Here is a 22,566-nt window from a genome sequence, read left to right on the forward strand (position 1 = left end):
TTTAATCATTACATTCAGCCACTCTATGTCTTTTGATTGGAGCATTTAGTCCATTTACATTTAAAGTAATTATATGTATGTTCTAACTGCCATTTTCTTAAATTATTTTAGGGTTTTTTTGTAGGACTTTTTTGTTCTTCTTTTGTTCTCTTGTGATTTGATGACTATCTTTAGTGTTATGTTTGGATTCCTTTTCTTTTGTGTATCTATTATAGATTTTTGGCTTGTAGTTACCATGAGGTATTTATATAGTAATCTGTATTTATATATGATTGTTTTATGTTGTTGATCTCTTAATTTCAAATACATTTTAACAATCCTGCATTTATATTCTCCTCCCCCTCACAATTATTATTTTTGGTATAATATTTTACCTCTAATTGTTTTGTGTATCCCTTAACTGCTTATTTTAGATATAGATGATTTTACTACTCTTTTAACCTCCCTGCTAGCTTTGTGCATGGATGATTTCCTACCTTTACTGTATGTTTGCCTTTACCAATGAGTTTTTTCGTTTCATAATTTTCATTTATCTAGTTGTGGCTTTTTCTTTTTCATTAAGAGAAGTTCTTTAAATATTTCTTGTAAGTTTGGTGGTGCTAAACTCTTAGCTTTTGCTTGTCTGTAAAGATTTTGATCTTTCCATCAAATCTGAGTGAGAGCCTTGCTGGGAGTATTCCTGGTTGTGGGTTTTTTCCTTTCATCACTTTAAATATGTTGCCCTTCTGGCCTGCAGAGTTTCTGATGAAAAGTCAGCCGATAGCTTTATGGGAGTTCCCTTCTATGTTATTTGTTGTTTTTCCTTGGCTGCTTTTAATATTGTCTCTGTCTTTAATTTTTGACATTTTAATTACAATGTGTTTTAGTGTACTCCTCTTTGGGTTAATCTTGTATGGGACTCTCTGTGCTTCCTGGACTTGGATGTTTGTTTCCTTTCCCAGGTTAGGGAAGTTTTCAGTTATTATGTCTCAGATATGTTCTCAGTCCCTTTCTGTCACTCTTCTCCTTGTGGGACCCCTATAATGAGAATATTAGTGCACTCATTGTTGTCCCAGAGGTCTCTTATACTGTCCTCATTTCTTTTCCTTTCTTTTTTCTGTTCAGCATCAATGATTTCCACTACTCTGTCTTCCAGCTCACTGATCTGTTTCTCTGTATCATTTAGTCTACTGTTGATCCTTCTAGTGTATTTTTAATTTCAGTTATCATGTTCTTCATGTTTGGTTATTCTTTATATTTTCTAGCTCTTTGTTAAAAACTTTTAATTTTCAATCTGTGTATCCATTCTTTTCCCAAGTTCTCTGATCATCTTTACAATCACTGCCCTGAGCTCTTTCTTGGGTATTTGCCTATCTCCACTTCATTTAGTTTTTCTTGTAGGGTTTTATCTTGTTCCTTCATCTAGAACGTGTTCCTCTGTTGCCTCATTTTGCCTAAGTTGCTGTTTGCATTTTTTTTTTTTTTTTTTTTGTGGTACGCGGGCCTCTCACTGCTGTGGCCTCTCCTGTTGCGGAGCACAGGCTCTGGACGCGCAGGCCCAGCGGCCACGGCTCACGGGCCCAGCCGCTCCGCGGTATGTGGGATTTTCCCGGACCGGGGCACGAACCCACGTCCCCCGCATCAGCAGGCGGATTCTCAACCACTGCGCCACCAGGGAAGCCCTGCTGTTTGCATTTTTATGTTTCTGGTAGGTTGGTTATGTTTCCTGACCTTGGAGAAGTGGCCTCCCGTAGGCGACGTCCTATGTGTCCCAGCAGTGCATTCCCCTCTTATCACCCAAGCTATATGCTCTGGTGGTTTCCTGCTATGAGGGCTGTGTGGGTCCTTCTGTTGTGGTGAGCTAACTATGTGGGCCTTCTGGTAGGCTTGGTTGGCCCCTGTTCAGGTTGGTTGCTAAGCCCTGCCCTGTGCAGAGGCTGCTGGCCACTGTTTGGCATGACCAGGTCACAAGGTGGCTGACTGCAGAACCCCAGGGGCCCCAGGGCTAGTGCTGGCTCATTGATGGGTAGAGTCAGTGTCTAGAAGACACCAGGGCTGTTGCCCATCCTGTGGCGGGTGAAGCCAAGTCCTGGGGTTAGTGCTGGTCTACTGGCAGGCAGAGCCAGGTCCTGGAGTCTGGATGCAAGACCAATGGTCCCAGAGCTGTTGTCAGATTGCTGGGGGGAAGGGGGAGGGGCTGTTCCTGACACAGTTGGGTATGGGGTTTGGGATGTCCCAGAGCTTATGTTGGCCTGCTAGTGGCCAGGGCCAGGACCCAGGCCCAGATAGTCCCAGGACATGGTCTGGCCTACTGATGGGCTGGATGGGTCTGCAGCCTGTGGGATTGTGGTTTTCTTGCATCTGTTGTCTGTGCCCTGGTGGCTGAGGCTGGTCCTGAGGCTAGAACTGGCTGCCTGAACAGCACGGCCAGGGCAGGGCTGGGTCCTGGGGCTAAAAACCAGAGGGAGGATTCAACAGTGGCTTTCCAACACCGATGTCCATGTGGTAGAAGGAACTCACAAGAATGGCTGCTACCAGTGTCTACGTCCCCAGGGTGAGCTGCAGCTGCCTCCTGCCTCTTTAGAAGACTCTCCAAGATCAGCAGGTAGGTCTAACCCAGGCTTCTATCAAATGACTGCTTTTGCCCTGGGTCCTGGAGCATGTGAGATTTTGTGTGTGCCCTTTAAGAGTGAAGTCTCTCTTACCCCCAGCCCTCTGGGACTCCTGAAAGTAAACCTTACTGGCCTTCAAAGCAGAATGCTCTTGAGGCTTGTCTTCCTGGTGCAGGACCCCTGGGCTGGGGAGCCTGATGTGGGGCTCAGACCTCATAGTGCCTTGGGAGAACCTCTGCAATGTAGTTATTCTTCTATATTTGGGTCTTTCTTCCAGGGGTATGGGACTTGACTATATCACAAATCCTACCCTTCTCCCCATCTTGTTTTTTTCCTTCTTTATGTCTTTAGTTGTAGAAGATCTTTTCTGGAAAGTTCTGGTCTTTTTCATCAAAGGTTATTCTGCAAACAGTTGTGATTTTGGTGTGCCCATGAAAGAAGGTGAGCTCAGGGTCTTTCTATTCCACTGTCTTGGCCACTCCCTCCAGAATGAATTTTTAAAAGAATATCTAGTCTCTTGCAGAATTACAAAGAGGGCTAGAGCTATATACAGCCAGAAACAATGAATGCCTGAAATCATCATATCATTTCGGCCAGAAGACAGATGCTGTCCTTGAGGCTCTAAATGCTTACCTTATAGCTGACCCCACTAACGCTGGACACTGTTTCCTGCCACTGCCAGACTTCCTCACAGTCCCCCCATCTTTTGGTCAGTCGCTCCCAAACCACAGTCCCTTCCAATTTGAAGTGAAACATGTTATGCCCACGAGAGAGTATAGGAAGGCACCTAACAGGCATTTCAACTGTGGTAGGAGGTGAGTGCTGCCCTCTACCAAGACCCACAAGGTAGAGATTTCCGCAAACACAGAAAGGGGATTGAGGCCATGGCTGGCCCAAAAGAACATATCTTCTGCCAGGTTTTAGACCCGTGCAGATTCATCTTTAATGTATTAACCACCTGGAGCTCTTGCTAAATGCACATTCCAATTGAGAGGGCTGGAAGGAGCGGGGGGCTTGGCTTAGCCACACTGGAGACTGAGGCAAAAGGAAAAATCAGTAATACCGACCCTGTCTTTATTTAAAATTTTGATATTTGTTCATCATGGAATTTGTGTTAACCTTGATTTTTAAAATATTGCATTAAAATAGCATTCCTCTTGATTACTTGGTTTTTTGGCACCTGAGGCAAGTGCCTTGCTCACATCACTCACTTTGCCCTTGTCTGGCCTTGTGAGTCAGTAGGTCTGGTCTGCGGCCCTTAGCTGCGTTTCTCACATGCTCTCTGGGCTTGTGCCCATGCTGTTGTTCCATTGCCCACACTTTGAGTAAAGAGGTTGTAGGATCATTTTGTCTGAGATGCCAGACCATTCAATTCCAATTTAGGATTGAGATAAACATTTTATTTGTCCCTACTCATTATTTTTCTCCAAAAACATCTAGTTAAAAGTATAATAAGGTACCATATAAAATGCCTTGAGATTTTTCTTTCTCAACAAAAGCTGTATAAATACAAGCTTTCCATAGATGGTCATTGAAATCAGTAAAAACTTCAGCTTGAAATTCTATCAGTGCCGAAGATCTTGTGGGTATTTTTACTGAAAGATTTTTCCTTCAATAATGGACATTTTACATTAAAACTTTATACAACCAAAATCTGAAAAAAATAATAAAATCACACTAAGGTGTTTTTATTGTTAAGTCTCTACTTCATTTTATTGTTGATAAAAATATTGCAAGACACTTGTAACTCTAATGTTTCTGCTTTAAAATAAGCAATTAAAACTAAACATCACAAGAAGAGACAATGAATACATACTATAATTTGCTAATAACTGGCTAAAATGATAATTTAATAGTAATTAATGTATAAGAAACAATTGCACTTGAAAAATTAAAAAAGTAAAGAAAAAACCTCTAGTTTTGTAATATGTCTTATGAACAGAGGTTAATCATCTATAACCTTGCCAGGAGAAGTGTATGTTTGTTTAAATTTAAAAAAAAAAAAAAAGCTTGTGTATTTAACTAGCAATCATTCACTTCTTTTAACTCTTGAATTTTTTATACGCTTTATAGAATTTCCCCCGTAGTTTGTTGATCAGAAAAGACTGCAACACAACTAAAGCAAAATAACACTTCATTGGTATTTAGTGCAAAGTAGGAGTAATTTTTACATGAAATATTAAACATGTAGCCTTTAGAAGTTGTTGGAAGTAAGTGCTATGACTTACTTCCAGTATACTTTCCTCAGTATACTCTTAAAAAGATTTTGATGGAAATAGTTTAACTGAGGTATGCTCCTCCTTTGTATGGGATCAGTGGTAGGTAAGCCAGTACAGAGTTGACTTGTCTACCATTCTTTGTTAATGATCTGATTTATTCACTTGCTCTCTGCCATTACTGTGATATTCAAAGCTGACAGGATGACAGAAAAAGACAATGCAGAAGAATTAATGTAGCAATATAATTCCAGGGCTCTAGGTGGAAACATTCCTATTCAGAAGTGTTATATTAGTTAGGAAATCATTGAAACTAACAAATGTCTACATATTTGATTTAGAAATGAACATCACTGTGGAAAACATGCAGTGGAATATTAATTGCTTCTCATAGCTGTAAAAAAAATTAATGTTCCATTGATTCTTAAGTCTGAAGGTCCACTATATATAATATTAACTCCAACTTGCAAAAGTACAACTATCCACTTCACCACACATGCCAGCTGCTACCATGAGGCTGAGCCATCGTTTCCAGAAAGAAAATGCCTTGTATATGGTAAATAACTTTGCTGTCATCCTTTGTTTAAGGTACATAATAATGTAACAGCACACTGTCTATTGAGTAAGCATAGAGGAAAATGACACTAATAAAATACTAATGTGTTTTTGTAGGAGAGGAAAAAAGGATGTAATTCCTTCCCCTGCTGCACTAGGCAAAGGATCTGTACTTAGACTTTGAAGTCAGGATTGAAGAAAAAGGTAATATGCCAACACCATGAAATGTAGGTTAGTACCAGCAATGTGTGGGTTTGCTGTATGTCTGTCATGTAAAGCAAATTTAGGGAAGTAAAAGTGAATATATGTGGCTTTTAAATTGCCAAGTCCTTTTTTTTTTTAATCACGTGTGTAACAACAAGGCCACTTAAAACTCTGAGATGTTTTTAAAGGTAGCAAGGTGAATGCTCTACATTATAAATGCTATTGAACATTTGACTCTAAATATGAATTACTTGATTATGGTAAAGAAAGAAACTTCCCACGGGAAGTCCTTAGTACAAAGGCTTCAAATCTTGTCTTACTGTTACCTTTCCCTAAAGATTTAAAAGATTTTCAGAGACATGTAATGTCAATAGACTCTTACACCCTGTAATAAATGGCTAGTTTGGGGGGTTGTTTTATTATTTTTCTTGTCTCACCTTTGCTGCTTTGGGTGAAATAAGCCTCCCCTTCAGAGTTTTAAAAACTAGATTACACTAGAAGCAGTGTGTCCCACACTTCTCAACCTCTGTGATATACTGGAAGTCATCTGAAGAGTTTTTACCGGAATATACACATCTGGCCTCATCCTCACAGGATCTCTGATGATTGAGTAGGTCTGGGATGGAGCCTGAACTTGTTAAGAACAACTGCACTAGACGGGGATTCTCAGAGACAGAAATTGTAGCTTCTTTTTTTAAAAAATCATTTTAAATAAAAATGTTCTCTAGGAGCCAGCTGGGCCAAATGGTTAACGTGTCCTTGAGGAGAGTTGTGGTATAACGAGGCCTGTAGCTCAACAGTGCGGTAGAAGAGTCAATGGACTCGCTGTCTGTGTTACAGTTTCCTGTTGGGGCAAAATCATGAGAAGCAGATATGGGCAAAGAGTTGGGAGCCAGACTTTTACTTGCAATTCCCAGTTACTCACTGCATTCAGGCGAATGGGCACTCTTGTTTATATAAGATCCTTTCACTATTACTATAGAAAAGGGTAGAAATCCCCAAGCACATGGTAAATGGTTTGGAAAAAAGAAACAGGAGTACAGAATCAAGAAAACTGTTACAAAGATTGGCAAAAGTACATGTTCTGAATGGTGTGTGGGTGTATGTGTGTGGAAGGGCCATGGAATGGGTGTGGCAGGCTCTCGTGAGAAGTTCTCAGTCTGGAGATTTTGCTTCATATGGTCCCTAGGACGGAATTTTCTCTTTAGAACTAGGAGGAGCTCAAGGCACCAGGACCTAGGGCTGTGCAAATACACTCTTTACAAGGAACACCACCAGTTCAGTTTCTAAACATTATTTTAGAGCCTATAAAACATGCTGCTTTTCCCTAGCTTCGTTTCTTTCTTTACCTCATATAAAAAATAAATAAATAAAAAGGGCAAGAGAAGAGCCAATAACTGGCAATAGGAATGGATAAGAGTCACTCTTTACTTAATAATCTGTGGACAGTCGCTCCAGGCCTTGGCTTTCCTTTTGGCCAAAGCCAGCCAGGCTGGTTCTGTTGACACGGGGGCAGCGTCTGGGGTAGAGAATCTCTTTGTGACTTCTTTCACCAGTGGTGCTGGGGGAGCCGAATCAGAGATCTCCACTAGATTGCATTTTGAAGGAAAAGGAGAAAGGAATAAGTCAGAGCCACATTTTGATTTAGCAGAAGTATGAGATTCAGAAAGGAAAACCCAGTGAAACACTGGGTATCTTTGGCGAGAAGAATTAGAGAAAGAAAGCTACGTGATCATAACTGTTACATACAGAATTAACGGTGATCACAGTGCAGTCGATTCTAATTTCAGAGAATTTCTAGAAACCTAATTTTCTCTGTGCACAGAAGCTATGCCTGTGTGATAATAATAAGAGGTAAATTCTGTGATTCTAGGCATACATACAGCCAGTCAGTTTCATGAAGAAAAAGCTTAAACCAAGTAGTTTGAAGTTTGAACCTGTTAGCTGGTGAGGTTGAAAGCTACCTCCTCTACCAGGCATGCCCTGGGTCCCTCCTCCCCCTGAGGCCCATGGATCCTGCCAGCTCTTATCACTCAGACTCATCTAACAATTCCTTTGCATCCTATCACTATTTATCAGACCTTAGAGGCTTTGTGTGGTGAGCCTTCCCATCTTATCTTTGGGTCTGTTGTAGGCAATGGCCTACAAAATACTGAAAAGACAAAAACTTCAGAAGAAGGCTTGCTTTATTAAGGTGGAGCCAGCTCTGAATTGCATTAACCCTTTGGTGCTTCTAAGAAATCTGGCAGACAGAGGTTGATCTCTGACTTTGGAGCTTTCACTATTCTGCAAGAATTCTCTCTTGACACACACCTATATGATGTTTAGAATCCTTAATTCCTGGGTATAAGATCAAATGAAATAATGCCCTTGGAGGTTCTTGAGAAAATGCTCCAAAGTGGTTTTCAAATATAAAGTTTTTTTCTCCTCACCAAATAGTAAATATAGCTTTAATAGTGAGACCTCGTTACATTTCCAGACCTCAGCTAGCAGGTATCCAAAGCATAAAAAGATCTTGGGTCCAGAAGTTGGGTGTCCTCCAAGGAACAGGGGGCTGCCTAGTGGGGAAAACAGATGCCCTAATAACCCCTGAGAGGAAGTTCTTTCAGACTCTCCATCCTCCAAGTGAAATAGTTACAAACATTATTGGATCATTTTATCTTTTAACAGAATAGAGAGGTTTTTTTTTTTAATGTGCATGTGTCTCCTATGTGTCATGAACATATAAACACTGCTGTTGTTAATTAACATCAAGGACTTAGAGCACAACAACCTTGCTCTGTAAAGTCACACTTGAGTCACACCTGGGTCAGAAATTTGCTGTCTGAAATCACATCAGTGAGAAGGGACCACCCCACTTTTGCCTGGAGCATCTGAGCCACTTGGATGACCATGATTCAGAGAAACAATTTCCATTTCCAACTGAAGCAGAGCTCCAGGTAGGGGTTTTCCAATACAGCTTCCTCACATTTACCCTATGTTTGTGGTGTCAAAGGAAACAGGCTCCTCCTGGGTCCACTTTTCAGCTAAGGCTTGATATCAACTACTTTGCTTTGAGTCACTGCTTCATTTAAATTTTACCTAAAATTCACCCTTTCCCCTGAATCCTAATATAATCTTATCTCTTGTTTTGTTTAGAAGGTTCTTACGGTGTGCAGTCTTCCTTGCTGCAGGAAGTTAATAAACCTAATTTTGTTGGACTACAGGCAGTGGAGTTGGAGAGGGCTCATATCACCTGGTTAAAGGTTCAGGAATTTAAGGAGTCACTTGATATCACATTAGTAGCTTGAAATTAGCCATGGTTGGGAGTATTTACACCACAGCAAATACTACAAATCAGAGGTCTCTCCCCTCCCTGAAGAACTGATTGTTAAACGTTTATCATCACACCACTGATAGTGGGTGAGTTTCTGATGATCTTTATCAGACGAGCTTTATCAGTGTCAGAGTTGATGAATTGGGTTGTGAGACAGCTTGTGCTCTGAAATGCCTAAAATGCTGTGCTAGTTATGACACTAGAGGAAATAAAACACACCTTAAGAAGAAAAACCTTTAAGTACGGTTAAATAGAAATGGATCTGTTCTCTACCTGTCACAGATGTAGGAAGAGTGTTGGCCTTTTTCAGCTGTTCTCGGCGCTCGAGCCTGGACGCTGCTGTCTCTGGCTTCTTCTCTTCTGGCTGAGCGGTGGACTTGTGCAGGGAACCAGCTCTGCTGACACTGCTGCTTCCAGGCTGCGGGCTGACACTGACCTGGGTGGACAGAGAAAGTCAGGGGGAGACTGAACGTGCAAGGCAAGGCCTTGGAGGCCTCCATTGGCCAGCCCCCGTTCTCTGCTCCCAGAGGAGGGGCCAGACTGCACGGGGGAGCAGTGTGTGCTCAACCATGGAGCACTCAGTGCAAATGTCCCGAAGAGGGGACACTACATACTTTCCCGGAAGAGCCCTTCAAATTAACTACACCGTCAGGGCCACAGAGCAAGATTCCTGATTTCCTCTTGACTCACTGCTCAAATAAAATGCTTTTTGTATTTCTCATATAACTTGTGTGAGCGGATTCTGCCAAATCAGGCTAACCTCAGAGCATAAGGAAACCAAATTTCTAAACTAAAACACCTCCTTGTCTTAACAGTGATCAGCTTATTTATTGCTCTACTGTCTAAGTATTCTCCACCACTCTCAGCTAGCCTTGTTTTGTTATTGTTGTTGTCTTAAATCCTGTGAACTAAAAGAGCCAAGCTCAGGAAGTCCCTGGCGGTCCAGTGGTTAGGACTCGGCCCTTTCACTGCCGGGGCCCAGGTTCAGTCCATGGCTGGGGAACTAAGATCCCGCAAGCTGCACAGCGCAGCCAAAAAGAGAGAGAACCAAGCTCAGGAAAACAAAGTTAAAGCTGCAGAGTAAGCTACTTACGTTTTCTTTGGAGAGCTTTTCTGCCTGTTTGGCCTCCCTGGCTTGCTTCCTCTCCTCTCGAGTCGCCTGCTGCTCCCGAAACCCCTTCTGCTTTTGCAGTGCCAACGTTATCCACAGTGGCTGCGCGGTTTCAACTTTCTCCACAAGTTTGGAGCTGTCTAAAGAGTGTCTGCTCTGAAGCGTCGGCTTTTCTGTGGGAAAAAAGGCCGTGATACTGTGATGTACAGTAAGAAATAAATATTTGGTCTTTGTCCCTGTTTCTGGCACAGAACTAAAACCCTTGCAGTTTCCTAAGTGATGAGAGCATAAAGGTGTCTTCTGTTCTGCTAATGAGGTAACTTTTGGAAAGCACCTAAAGATGGAGGTTGGTTGCCAATAGAACCAATCATGTGATTAGAGGGTTAGAACTTTTAGTCCCACCCCCAAGCTCTCGGGGAGGGGCGAAGGGTTGGAGGCTGAGTTCAATCACCCATGGCCAGTGATTTAATTGATCACGACTATGTGATGAAGCCTCCATAAAAAGCCAAAAGGACTGGTAAGGAGAGCTTCTGAGTTGGGAACACATGGAGGTGCTGGGAGAGCTTCTGAGTTGGGAACATATGGAGGTGCTGGGAGAGTGACTAGCTCCAAAAGCACGGAAGCTCTATGCCCCTTTCCCCATTCATCTCTTCCATCTGGATGTTTCTGAGTTCTATTCTTTATATATAAACTTTATATATATATATATATATATATATATATATATATATATATATATATAACTAGTAAGTCCCTGAGCCTCTCTAGCAAATTAATTGAGCAATGTAAATTTGCAATTGGCATCTAATTAGATGGGGGCAGTCTGGTAGGACTGAGCCCATAACCTGTGCAATCTGATGCTATCTCCAGGTCGAAAGTCAGGACTGAGAGAAGTGAGTTGAATTGACACCAGCTGGTGTCAGAGAATTGTTTGGAGGTGTGGGCATCCACCCCCCACATCTCCCCAACGGAGTCAGTAAAAAATCAGATGTGCATTGAAACTAACTACTCACTTGTCTCAATCCCACATCCCCTAAAACTTGTGACAGTCATCAGGCCAAGAAATAGTCAACTATCCCTTTCTAACACAAACACGGTGCCAATACCTGAGTGACTCCACTGGGTGGGAAAGTAATATCTTCGATCAGTGGGGAAAAAACAGGAGCACGTGTCTCCCCTCAAAATGGAAGAAAAAAATAGTCTCAAGTGTCAAAAAACCTCAGGCCTACAGAGGATGCAGGTAGTTATTTGATTCATTGCCCTCTTTTTAAAATTTATTTTTTCAATGGAAACTTCTCCACGTCCCCACCCAACCCCCTCCATCCAAACAAGTGGAATCCCAACGTATGAAAGGGGACACTGCTCAGCCTAGTGGGGCTGCTGAGGGCACTAGGACTCTGAGGAACACAGTGGGAAGCTGTGATTTTGGTCCAATGCCCTCATTTTTGTTGTTTTAAATTTTTATTTATTTACTGGCCGCACTGGGTGGCATGTGGAACTTCCACGACCAGGGGTGGAACCCGTGCCCCCCGCAGTGGAAGCGTGAAGTCTTAACCACTGGACCGCCAGGGAAGTCCCCAATGCCTTCATTTGATAGATGTGAGTACTTGGGTCTATAACCATCAACTGCAGTGACCACAGTCACCCAGCAGTTAGTGCACGGGCTGAAGCCTGAGCCTAGGACTTCTGACTTCCAGTCTGTGCTTTTCCTGTGGTGGACTGTCTTGCCTACGCAACTGGGGGCAACAAACTTCCCGGGTAGAAGGGGTCAAACACTGAGTAGTAACTGGGCTCTGGAATGGAGCAGACCTGGGTTTGACCTTATGTGACCTTAGCAAAGCTACTTAACCTCTCCAAGCTTTCATTTTCTAATCCAGAAAATGGAGATGAGAATGGCACATGCCTCATCAGACTGATGTGAAGATTAAAAGAGGTCCTTGGTATGAAAACATTTAGAATAGTGCTTGGCATGTAGTAACCGCTCTACAAAAGTGAGTGTTCTTGTTACTTATGTCTGTGAGACAATTATCCCCACTCCCCTTCTACTCCCCAAGTAAAAATTATGCACTTTTAGAGATAACCATTCTGGCATTGGCATTGAATCCTTTACTATCTCCAAGGGAAAGGGCCCATTTCTAGTCCTGTTCTTTGAAACCAAACAGAAGTCTACACTTTGATCCAGACCTTACCAAACAGGGCTTTCAGTTAAGTGAACTTCATATTGAGGAGAAAGAACCAAAATAAGTTCGAATTGGGAATTCAAGCACAAAAATTCAGGCAGATCCTTAATTTTCTACAACTCTTAGATCTATAATGCTGTACAAAGAATTCATATAATGAACCTTGTGAATTGTAATATTCCTAACCAAATAAGGATTCAGTTATGATCTAACATAGGAAAGAAAACCGACACATTTCAGAAGTACTTTTTTAAAAAACTAGAACTGAAAGCTTTTTTTTTTTTTTTTTTTTTTTTTTTTTGCGGTACGCGGGCCTCTCACTGCTGTGGCCTTTCCCCTTGCGGAGCACAGGCTCCGGATGCGCAGGCTCAGCGGCCATGGCTCACGGGGCCCAGCCGCTCCGCGGCATGTGGGATCTTCCCAGACTGAGGCACGAACCCACGTCCCCTGCATCGGCAGGCGGACTCTCAACCACTGCGCCACCAGGGAAGCCCCTGAAAAGAGTTTTTGATTAGTTAACCAGAAAATCAAAAAACATTTACCACTTCGAGCATTCTGCTTAACTGAGAAGCTTGAGTTTCACCTTTTTACTCAAGGGCCGTGTAACACCTGTGTGTAAAATGGCTAGAAACCAAATTCCCCAGATCTAAGTGATTTCCATTTAAAGCAGTTATGTAAAAGAGAGCCTCACCTGAACTTGCTTGGGAAGGTCATTCAAGCAGCAGGCCAGTTTCCTGCCAACAGCTTTGACTGGGTTTATCACAAGGGTCGAAATACCTTTAAAGCATAATTGCCTAAACTTACAGTTGAGTAAAATAATTTGAAAAGATAAATCTCTAGCCAGATTTTTATCTTCTTAGATCTGCAGTTTGAATAGTACATCCTGGAGTTATGGACTAGACTCTTTGAAAGGCTGTAACATAACATGTATTAAGGGCCTAACAGGTCCGGATTGTAGTTGGGGATCAATAAACAGAAAACAGGGGCTTCCCTGGTGGCGCAGTGGTTGAGAGTCCGCCTGCCGATGCAGGGGACATGGGTTCGTGCCCCGGTCCGGAAAGATCCCACGTGCCGCAGAGCAGCTGGGCCCGTGAGCCATGGCCGCTGAGCCTGCACGTCCGGAGCCTGTGCTCCGCAACAGGAGAGGCCACAGCAGTGAGAGGCCCGTGTACCGCAAAAAAAATAAACTAAAATAAATAAACAGAAAACGGGATGTCGAAATGAGACTCATGCCTGAGTTTCAGCCAGGGATGCCCCAAAAGGTCGTAACAAATAATAAATGGCACTTACTCCCGTGTTCTGAAGTGATGTGCTTGATCACCTACTCAGAACTAGCCAATGAGGAGACCAAAACAGCCACCTCAAGGTCCTAGGAAAATCAGCTGAGGCAGAAGCAGCCACAGTAGAGAATTACTTTGAAAAGCATTGTTGGAGCATGGTGTGTTCCCGCGTCCTCTCCGCAGCAGAGGAAAGGGGGCTAAGCCAAGTGAGAGGATCTCTAATGAGACCACTCAGACAAACTCCTGGAGTCTGTGGGGCACAGACTTGAGGTTCTATTCACACCAGGAAAAATCCAAAGGCAAGGACGGTGGCTGCCAGGGGCCTGGAGAAGAGGCGTTTGTGCTGGGAAGACATCTGTTATTGAGTGATGCTTGAGGTTCAGGTGCTAGCCATGTGGATGGGAGAGAGAGGGGCAGTCTGGAGCAGAACCAGGGACCCGGGGCTGCCTGGAGGAGGCACCACTGAAGTAAGGGAATTGCAGGAGGAGAAAAGAGCCCAGGTGGCACATGAGGGGTCTGAGGAACACACAGAAGAATCAGCACTGAACATCCCCCAAGAGCAGTGAACGTTGCTGCCTCACCTCTCTCCCTTCCTTTGCTCCGGCTATGGAGCCTGTTTCTGGGCCAGGAGGAAGGGCAGAAGTCGACCATGCCTGCATCCCCACTTTAGGCGTTTCAGCCCAAAGCAGGCCAAATTAGGAGGGAGACACTTAGTTTGAAATACTGTTTGGAGTTTGATTATGACACTGGAGGCAGCATATTAATTACTAACATGAGATAGTTGTTACTAAAGGTGCCTAAAGGACTTTTTACTATCAAAAAGTAACTGAAAAGATAGAAGGAACTCCAACTCAACAACAACTAAAAAACCCAATTTAAAAATGGTCAGGGCTTCCCCGGTGACGCAGTGGTTGAGAGTCCGCCTGCCGATGCAGGGGACACGGGTTCGTGCCCTGGTCTGGGAAGATCCCACGTGCCGCGGAGCGGCTGGGCCCGTGAGCCATGGCCGCTGAGCCTGCGCGTCCGGAGCCTGTGCTCCGCAACGGGAGAGGCCACAATAGCGAGAGGCCCGCGTACCACAAAAACAAACAAACAAAAATGGGCAAAGGACTTAAATGGACATTTCTCCTAAAAAGACATATAAATGACCAACAGCATATGAAAAGGTGCTCAACATCATTAATCATCAGGGAAATGCAATCAAAACCACAATGAGGTATCATCTCACATCTGTGAGAATGGCGTGTGTGTGTGTGTGTGTGTGTGTGTGTGTGTGTATCTCCCAGAAAATAACAAATGTTGAACAGAATGTGGAGAAATTAGAACACTTGAGTGATGCTGGTGGGATATAAAATGGTGCAGCCACTATGGAAACAGGGTAGTTCCTCAAAAAATTAAATATAGAATTACCATATGATCCAGCAATTCCACTTCTGGGTATTTATCCAAAACAATTGAAAACAGGATCTAGAAAAGATATTTGCACATCCATGTTCACAGCAGTGCTATTCACGATAACCAAGAGGTGGAAGCAACCCAAATGTCCATCAACAGATGAATGAATAAACAAAATGTGGTGTATACATACAATGGGATATTATTCAGCCTTAAAAAGGAAGGAAATTCTAATAGATAACTAACGAGAACCTATTGTATAGCACAAGGAACTCTACTCAATGCTCTGTGGTGCCCTAACTGGGAAGGAAACCCAAAAAAGAGGGGATACAGGTATACGTAGAGCTGATTCACTTTGCTGTACAGCAGAAACTAACACAACATTCTAAAGCAACTATATGCCAATAAAAATTAATTTTAAAAAGAAATTCTGACACATGCTACAATATGGACAAACCTTAAAAACATTATGTTAAGTGGAAGAAGCCAGTCACAAAAGGACAAATACTGCATGATTCCACATATGTGAGGTATCTAGAGTAGTCAGATTCATAGAGACAGAAAGTGAAACAGTGGCTGCTAGGGGAGATGAAAACGGGAATTAATTAATGGATATAGAGTTTCAGTTTTGCAAGACAAAAAAGTTCTGGAAATTGGTTGTACAACAATGTGAATGTAGCATTACTGAACTATACACTGAGAAATGGTTAAGATAGTAAATTTTACATTATGTGTTTTTTACCACAATAAAAAAATTTGTAAAAGTGACTGAAAGAATTATGCCCAAGACATTATGCAAGAGATGGGGGAAAAAATGAGCAAAACAGCCGAAAAAAAAAAAAAAGTAAATAAAACAAGGTTTTGCTAAATTCTGTGGAATTTTTGAACAATTCTTTTGAACAAATATATGACTATGGTCATTCAGTCCAAGAAGTAACATTAGGAACATTTATGTAAAAAGTGTTTCTAGAGGCTTAATTACAGCATTTTAGAAATACCAGGTGAGAATTACAGCAAGAAGTCCCAGGGTAACAAATGGGAAGATCATTTAACCCAGGAAAGAACTCCTCATCCAGGTTTTACCACCGTGAGGAACAGGCAAGTCACCTAACTTTTTGGATGTTGATGTCTTCATCTGTAAAATGGAGCCAGGACAATCCACATGTGCTGTGAGATTAAATGAGATGGTGTAAACAACAGCACTTAGTAAGTGATTAAACACAAAGGGTGACTGTTGTTGAAATTTTCCGGAACAGTAAAATCCCTAACTTCAGTCAAGGTTTTAAAAGACAGAGAAGTTCTTTGTTAATCACATAATCTTTTTAATGGGGGAGTTCAAAGTGTCTAATTAAAATTTTATTTTGTGACAATGCTTAAACCTATTCTCTTTCATTCTAAACTCACTGGATGAGGAGAACCACAGCCAGCCCACTCAAGTTCCCCCCTCTAGGTTCTGGGGAGACGAGCAAGTGCCTCCTGGCATCTAATCACTGCTCCTGTAGGTCACTTCTTGGAGAAAGGACCACTTAGTATCTGTTCTACCCACTGGAAGGAGGTGAGAATCTCAGAATGAGATGATATCTGACGATATCTATAATCAAAACATTGGAGGACAGACACTGGAGGATTATCATTGATATTTCCATTCCCACTGGAATGGGTGCAGTCAATGCCTTCTCAGTGCCTTGGCCCATGTACTGCTCCTTGCTGACCTCCACCTAGGGAATGGAGACCTCCTTCTAAATCAGTGTCTCCAAAAAAATGTGTGTGTGTGCCTTAAAGGATGTGTAAGGAAATTCACTGAGAGTGAAGAAAGAAAAGATTAAAATTTCTATTTACCTATTTTAAAATCTAGAAATAATAGAATTGAGCTTTTCTAATACTGAGTACCCAGATGCAGACATCTCACTCAGCCAGTGTATCAGAAGGCTGTGTATAACAAATGGTATGTTTAAGGACTCCGGAGGCGGGGAGGGATCGAGATGGCAGAGTAGGAAGATGTAGAGCTGTCACCTCCTGCCACAAACACATTAAAAATACATCTATATGCAGAACACTTTTCATGGAACACTAGCTGGAAACTGGCAGAAGAACTCCTATACAACCAAAGGTGCAAGAAAGATTTCCACATGACTGGGTAGGATGGACAAAAAGGCATAGGGTTGGGACCCCTGCCCCTGAGAGGGATCTGAAAGGAAGAGAAGGTCTCTATGGGCACACGCTTGCCCTGGGGAGCCAGCAGGTTGAGCCACAGACTGGGCATCCCAATCCTAGTGTTGTACATGGAGGAGACAAGTCCCCTTGGCTGCCGGGAGAACCTCTGGGACAGACAGAAGGGCTGGAGAAGCCTAGACTCTACTCGTGAGGAGTGTGCATGCACTGGCTGGTCAACAATCATGGTGGAGAGAACTCTGCACTGGTGGCTGCCACCTTGCTGCACTCGCCAGTCTGAGCTGGGTGAACACCCCAGCCCCACTCACTCCACACCACCGTTTGGCGTGAAACCTGGGCCAACTGGCCCCCTGGGGAAAGACTCAGTCTAGCTACGCAGAGACAGACTGGGGGTCCTGGGTGTGATCCGGTGGGGTGGTGGTCACTGTCAGTGTGCGCTCAGGCGGCCCCACAGAAGCATGCCACAGTCTGTCTCCCAGCCTAGCAAGAGCGCCCCACCCGCTCCGCACTGCAGCTTGGCTCTGGATCTGGGGCAGACGGGTCCTGGGAGAAAACTGCCACAGAGGCAGCCCGGATTTCTGGTGGCAGCACAGCCATCTCAAATCCTGCAGCCACAACACCCGGGTCCCCAGCCCCAGCCTACTCCACACCACAGCCTTGCACCAGATCGAGGATGAACACAGCAGGGGAAGGGACGTAACCCTGGGCTGCGTCTGAGGAGAGCCGTGGACGCGTACAAAGGAGATGCACAGGTCCTCTGGACGTGTGGGCCTCACTTGCTTCAGCAATCCCCTCCTCTGGGGCAGGGCATACACTAAAGGGGAACAGAGCCTGAATGAGCCCAACCCCACAAGGCTACTCCAACAACTGGGGAGCAGACCTCGCTGCTAACAGGGTGGCAAGAGCCACAGAGCAGAGAGGAAGTCCCATCTCACACCCTGCATAGGCTTTAGATCCCCCAACACGAACGACACCCTTTCTCAAGGTGATAACGGCCAGCACACCCTGAGGAAAGGCATGGCTGGCATCCATATCAAACCAGGCCTCATACCAAAGACGCTGGACACACATCATCTACACAGGGGTGCTCCCACACAGAAACACTCCTTCAAGACCACAATAGATAATGTTTTTCCTACATGCACAGAGACAGAGAAAGTAAAATGAAAAGGCAAAGGAACTACTACCAATTAAAAGAGCAAAAGAAATTCCCTGAAAGAACAAATAATGAAACTGAGCTCACCAGTCTACCAGACCCCAGTTCAAAAAGGTGGTAATAGAAATGCTAACTGAATTAAGAAAGACTATTAATAGAAATGCAGATCACTATAACAAGGAACTAGAAATTACAACGATGAACCAATGAAAAACAGATAAATCAATTGCCAAGATTAAAAAAAAAAAGTAATCTCAATGCAATGAATAAATGACCAAATGACACAGAAGAATAAGTGACCTGGAAGATAGAACAATGGAAACCACCCAATCAGAACACCAGACAGAAAAAACAAATGAAAAAAAAAAAGAAACCAACTGGGATTTCCCTGGTGGTCCAGTCGTTAAGACTCTGCACTTCAAATGCGGGGGTGGGGGTGGGGCCTGGGTTCAATCCCTGGTTGGGGAACGAAGATCCCACATGCTGCGTGGTGTGGCAAAAAAGAAAAAAAGCAACATACAAAACCTATGGTATATATAAAACTTGCCAGCCTATGCATAATAGGAGTTCTAAAAGGAGAAGTGGAGGTGGGGGGAGAAGATGGCGGAAGAGTAAAACGCGGGGATCACCTTCCTCCTCACAGATATATCAGAAATACATCTACACGTGGAACTTCTCCTATAGAACACCCACCGAACGCTGGCAGAAGACCTCAGACCTCCCCAAAGGCAAGAAACTCCCCACGTACCTGGGTAGGGCAAAAGAAAAAAGAATAAACAGACAAAAGAATAGGGACGGGACCTGCACCAGTGGGAGGGAGCCGTGAAGGAGGAAAGGTTCCCACACACTAGAAGCCCCTTCGCGGGCGGAGACTGCGGGTGGCGGAGGGGGAAGCTTCGGAGCCGCGGAGCCGCGAGCCGCGAGCCGCGAGCCTCGGAGGAGAGCGCAGCAACAGGGTGCGGAGGGCAAAGTGCAGAGATTCCGCAGAGGATCTGTGCCGATCAGCACTCACCAGCCCAAGAGGCTTGTCTGCTCACCCGCCGGGGTGGGCGGGTCTGGGAACTGAGCCTCGGGTGGATCCCATGGAAAGGTGTGGAGTTGGCAGACTGAAAGCAGCCTGAAAGGGTTAGTGCACCACGGCTAGCCAGGAGGGAGTCCGGGAGAAATCTGGAGCTGCCGAAGAGGCAAGAGACTTTTTCTTGCCTCTTCGCTTCCTGGGGCGCGAGGAAAGGGGATTAAGGGCACCGCATAAAGGAGTTCCAGAAACAGGTGCGAGCTGCGGCTGTGGGCATGGACAACAGAGACGGGTGTGGGACGCTAGGGTTGCTGCTGCCGCCACCAAGAGGCCTGTGTGCGAGCACAGGTCACTCTCCACACCGCCCCTCCCGGGAGCCTGGGCAGCCCGCCAACGCCAGGGTCCCGGGATCCAGGGACTGCTTCTCCGGGAAAACGCATGGTGCGCCTCAGGCCGGTGCAGCGTCACGCCGGCCTCTGCCGCTGCGAACTCGCCCCACATCCGTGCTCCCGCCCCCGCCTGAGTGAGCCAGAGACCACGAATCAGCTGCTCCGTTAACCCCGTCCTGTCTGAGCGAAGGGCAGACGCTCTAGGACGACCTACACGCAGAGGCGGGGCCAAGTCCAAATCTGAACCCCAGGAGCTGTGCGAACAAAGAGAGGGGGAGGTCTCTCCCAGCAGCCTCAGAAGCAGCGGGTTAAAGCTCCACAGTCAACTTGAAGTGCCCTGCATCTGTGGAAAACCTGAATAGACAGCGAAATATCCCAAGTTGTGGAGGTGAACTTTGGGAGCAAGATATACTATTATTTTCCCCTTTTTTCTTTTTGTGAGTGTATATGTGAGTGCTGCTGTGTGAGATTTTGTCTGTATAGCTTTATTTTCATCATTTGTCCTAGGGTTAGAACGACCCGTTTTTTGTTGTTGTTTTTGTTTTTTTGTTTTTTTTTTTTTTTCTTTAATAGAAATTTTTCTTCTTAATAATTTTTTTATTTTAATAACTGTATTTTACCCTACTTTATTTTGTCTTCTCCCCTTTCTTTCTTCCTTTCTTCCCTCCTTTCTTTCCTATTTCCCTCCTTCCTTCCTTCCTGCCTTCCTTCCTTTATTCCCTCCTTCCTTCCTGCCTTCCTTTCTTCCTCCCTCCCTTCCTTTCTTTATTCCCTCCTTCCTCCCTCCCTCCCTTCCTTTCTTTCTTCCTTCCCTCCCTTCCTCCTTCCTTCCTTGCTTTCTTGCCTTTCTATTTTTTTCTCCCTTTTATTTTGAGCCGTGTGGATTAAAGGCTCTTGGCACTCCAGCCAGGTGTCAAGGCTGTGTCTCTGAGGTGGGAGAACCAACCTCAGGACACTGGTCCACAAGAGACCTCTCAGCTCCACGTAATATCAAACGGCGAAAATCTCCCAGAGATCTCCATCTCAACACCAAGACCCAGCTTCACTCAAGGACCAGCAACGAACAGTGCTGGACACCCTATGCCCAACAAATAGCAAGACAGGACTACAGCCCCATCCATTAGCAGAGAGGCTGCGTAAAATCATAATGAGGCTACCAACATCCCCATACACACCACCAGACATGGACCTACCCACCAGAAAGACAAGATCCAGCCTCATCCACCAGAACACAGGCACTAGTCCCCCCAACCAGGAAACCTGCTCAACCCACTGAACCAACCTCAGCCACTGGGGACAGCCACCAAAAACAGATAGAACTAAGAACCTGCAGCCTGCAAAAAGGAGACCCCAAACACAGTAAGATAAGCAAAATGAGAAGACAGAAAAACACACAGCAGATGATGGAGCAAGATAAAAACACACCAGACCTAACAAATGAAGAGGTAATAGCCAGTCTACCTGAAAGAGAATTCAGAATAATGATAGTAAAGATGATTCAAAATCTTGGAAACAGAATAGACAAATTGCAAGAAACAGTTAACAAGGACCTAGAAGAAATAAAGAGGAAGCAAGTAACGATGAGCGACACAATAAATGAAATGAAAAATATTCTAGATGGGATCAGTAGCAGAATAACTGAGGCAGAAGGACGGATAAGTGACCTGGAAGATAAAATAGTGGAAATAACTACTGCAGAGCAGAAAAAAGAAAAAAGAATGAAAAGAACTGAGGACAGTCTCAGAGATCTCTGGGACAACATTAAACGCACCAACATTCGAATCATAGGGGTCCCAGAAGAAGAAGAGAAAAAGAAAGGGACTGGGAAAATATTTGAAGAGATTATAGTTGAAAACTTCCCTAATATAGGAAAGGAAATAGTCAATCAAGTCCAGGAAGCACAGAGAGTCCCATACAGGATAAACCCAAGGATAATCACGCCGAGACACATAATAATCAAACTGTCAAAACTTAAATACAAAGAAAACATATTAAAAGCAGCAAGGGAAAAACAACAAATAACACACAAGGGAATCCCCATAAGGTTAACATCTGATCTTTCAGCAGAAACTCTACAAGCCAGAAGGGAGTGGCAGGACATATTTAAAGTGATGAAGGAAAAAAACCTACAACCAAGATTACTGTACCCAGCAAGGATCTCATTCAGATTTGATGGAGAAATTAAAACCTTTACAGACAAGCAAAAGCTGAGAGAGTTCAGCACCACCAAGCCAGCTTTACAGCAAATGCTAAAGGAACTTCTCTAAGCAAGAAACATAAGAGAAGGAAAAGACCTACAAGAACAACCCGAAACAATTAAGTAAATGGTAATAGGAACGCACATATCAATCATTACCTTAAATGTAAATGGATTAAATGCTCCCACCAAAAGACACAGACTGGCTGAATGGATACAAAAACAGGCACCCATATATATGCTGTCTACAAGAGACCCACTTCAGACCTAGGGACACTTACAGGCTGAAAGTGAGGGGATGGAAAAAGATATTCCATGCAAATGGAAATCAGAAGAAAGCTGGAGTAGCAATTCTCATATCAGACAAAATAGACTTTAAAATAAAGACTATTACGAGAGACAAAAAAGGACACTACATAATGATCAAGGGATCGATCCATGAAGAAGATATAACAATTGTAAATATTTATGCACCCAACATAGGAGCACCTCAATACATAAGGCAAATACTAACAGCCATAAAAGGGGAAATCGACAGTAACACAATCATAGTAGGGGACTTTAACACCCCACTGTCACCAATGGACAGATCATCCAAAATGAAAATAAATAAGGAAACACAAGCTTTAAATGATACATTATACAAGATGGATTCACTTGATATTTATAGGACATTCCATCCAAAAACAACAGAATACACATTTTTCTCAAGTGCTCATGGAACATTCTCCAGGATAGATCATATCTTGGGTCACAAATCTAGCCTTGATAAATTTAAGAAAATTGAAA

General features: G+C 43.8%; 2 protein-coding genes across 13 annotated transcripts in view; one reads left to right on the forward strand and one right to left on the reverse strand.

Moving 5' to 3' along the window:
- Positions 1 to 9,731, forward strand: part of AASDH (aminoadipate-semialdehyde dehydrogenase) — a 47,084-nt gene extending 37,353 nt beyond the window's left edge. For 3 of the 8 annotated variants that reach the window (XM_067035777.1, XM_067035781.1, XM_067035779.1), the window contains one exon: positions 2,489 to 3,037. In XM_067035777.1, coding sequence (XP_066891878.1) covers positions 2,489 to 2,883 — 395 coding nt within the window. In that variant the 3' untranslated portion in view covers positions 2,884 to 3,037. Of the gene's footprint in view, positions 1 to 2,488; positions 3,038 to 5,479; positions 5,702 to 9,164 lie in introns of those variants that run through there. The other 5 variants (XR_010841014.1, XR_010841015.1, XM_067035780.1 and 2 more) reach the window with 5 other exon arrangements.
- CRACD (capping protein inhibiting regulator of actin dynamics) overlaps positions 3,486 to 22,566 on the reverse strand; it is a 150,302-nt gene continuing 131,221 nt past the window's right edge. For all 5 annotated transcript variants that reach the window (XM_067035775.1, XM_067035774.1, XM_067035772.1 and 2 more), the window contains 3 exons: positions 9,976 to 10,166; positions 9,156 to 9,318; positions 3,486 to 7,154 (listed from right to left, as the gene is read on the reverse strand). In XM_067035775.1, coding sequence (XP_066891876.1) covers positions 6,994 to 7,154; positions 9,156 to 9,318; positions 9,976 to 10,166 — 515 coding nt within the window. In that variant the 3' untranslated portion in view covers positions 3,486 to 6,993. The remainder of the gene's footprint in view (positions 7,155 to 9,155; positions 9,319 to 9,975; positions 10,167 to 22,566) is intronic.

The sequence above is a fragment of the Kogia breviceps genome, chromosome 6 (genome assembly GCF_026419965.1).
Source record: "Kogia breviceps isolate mKogBre1 chromosome 6, mKogBre1 haplotype 1, whole genome shotgun sequence".
Lineage (NCBI taxonomy): Eukaryota > Metazoa > Chordata > Mammalia > Artiodactyla > Physeteridae > Kogia > Kogia breviceps.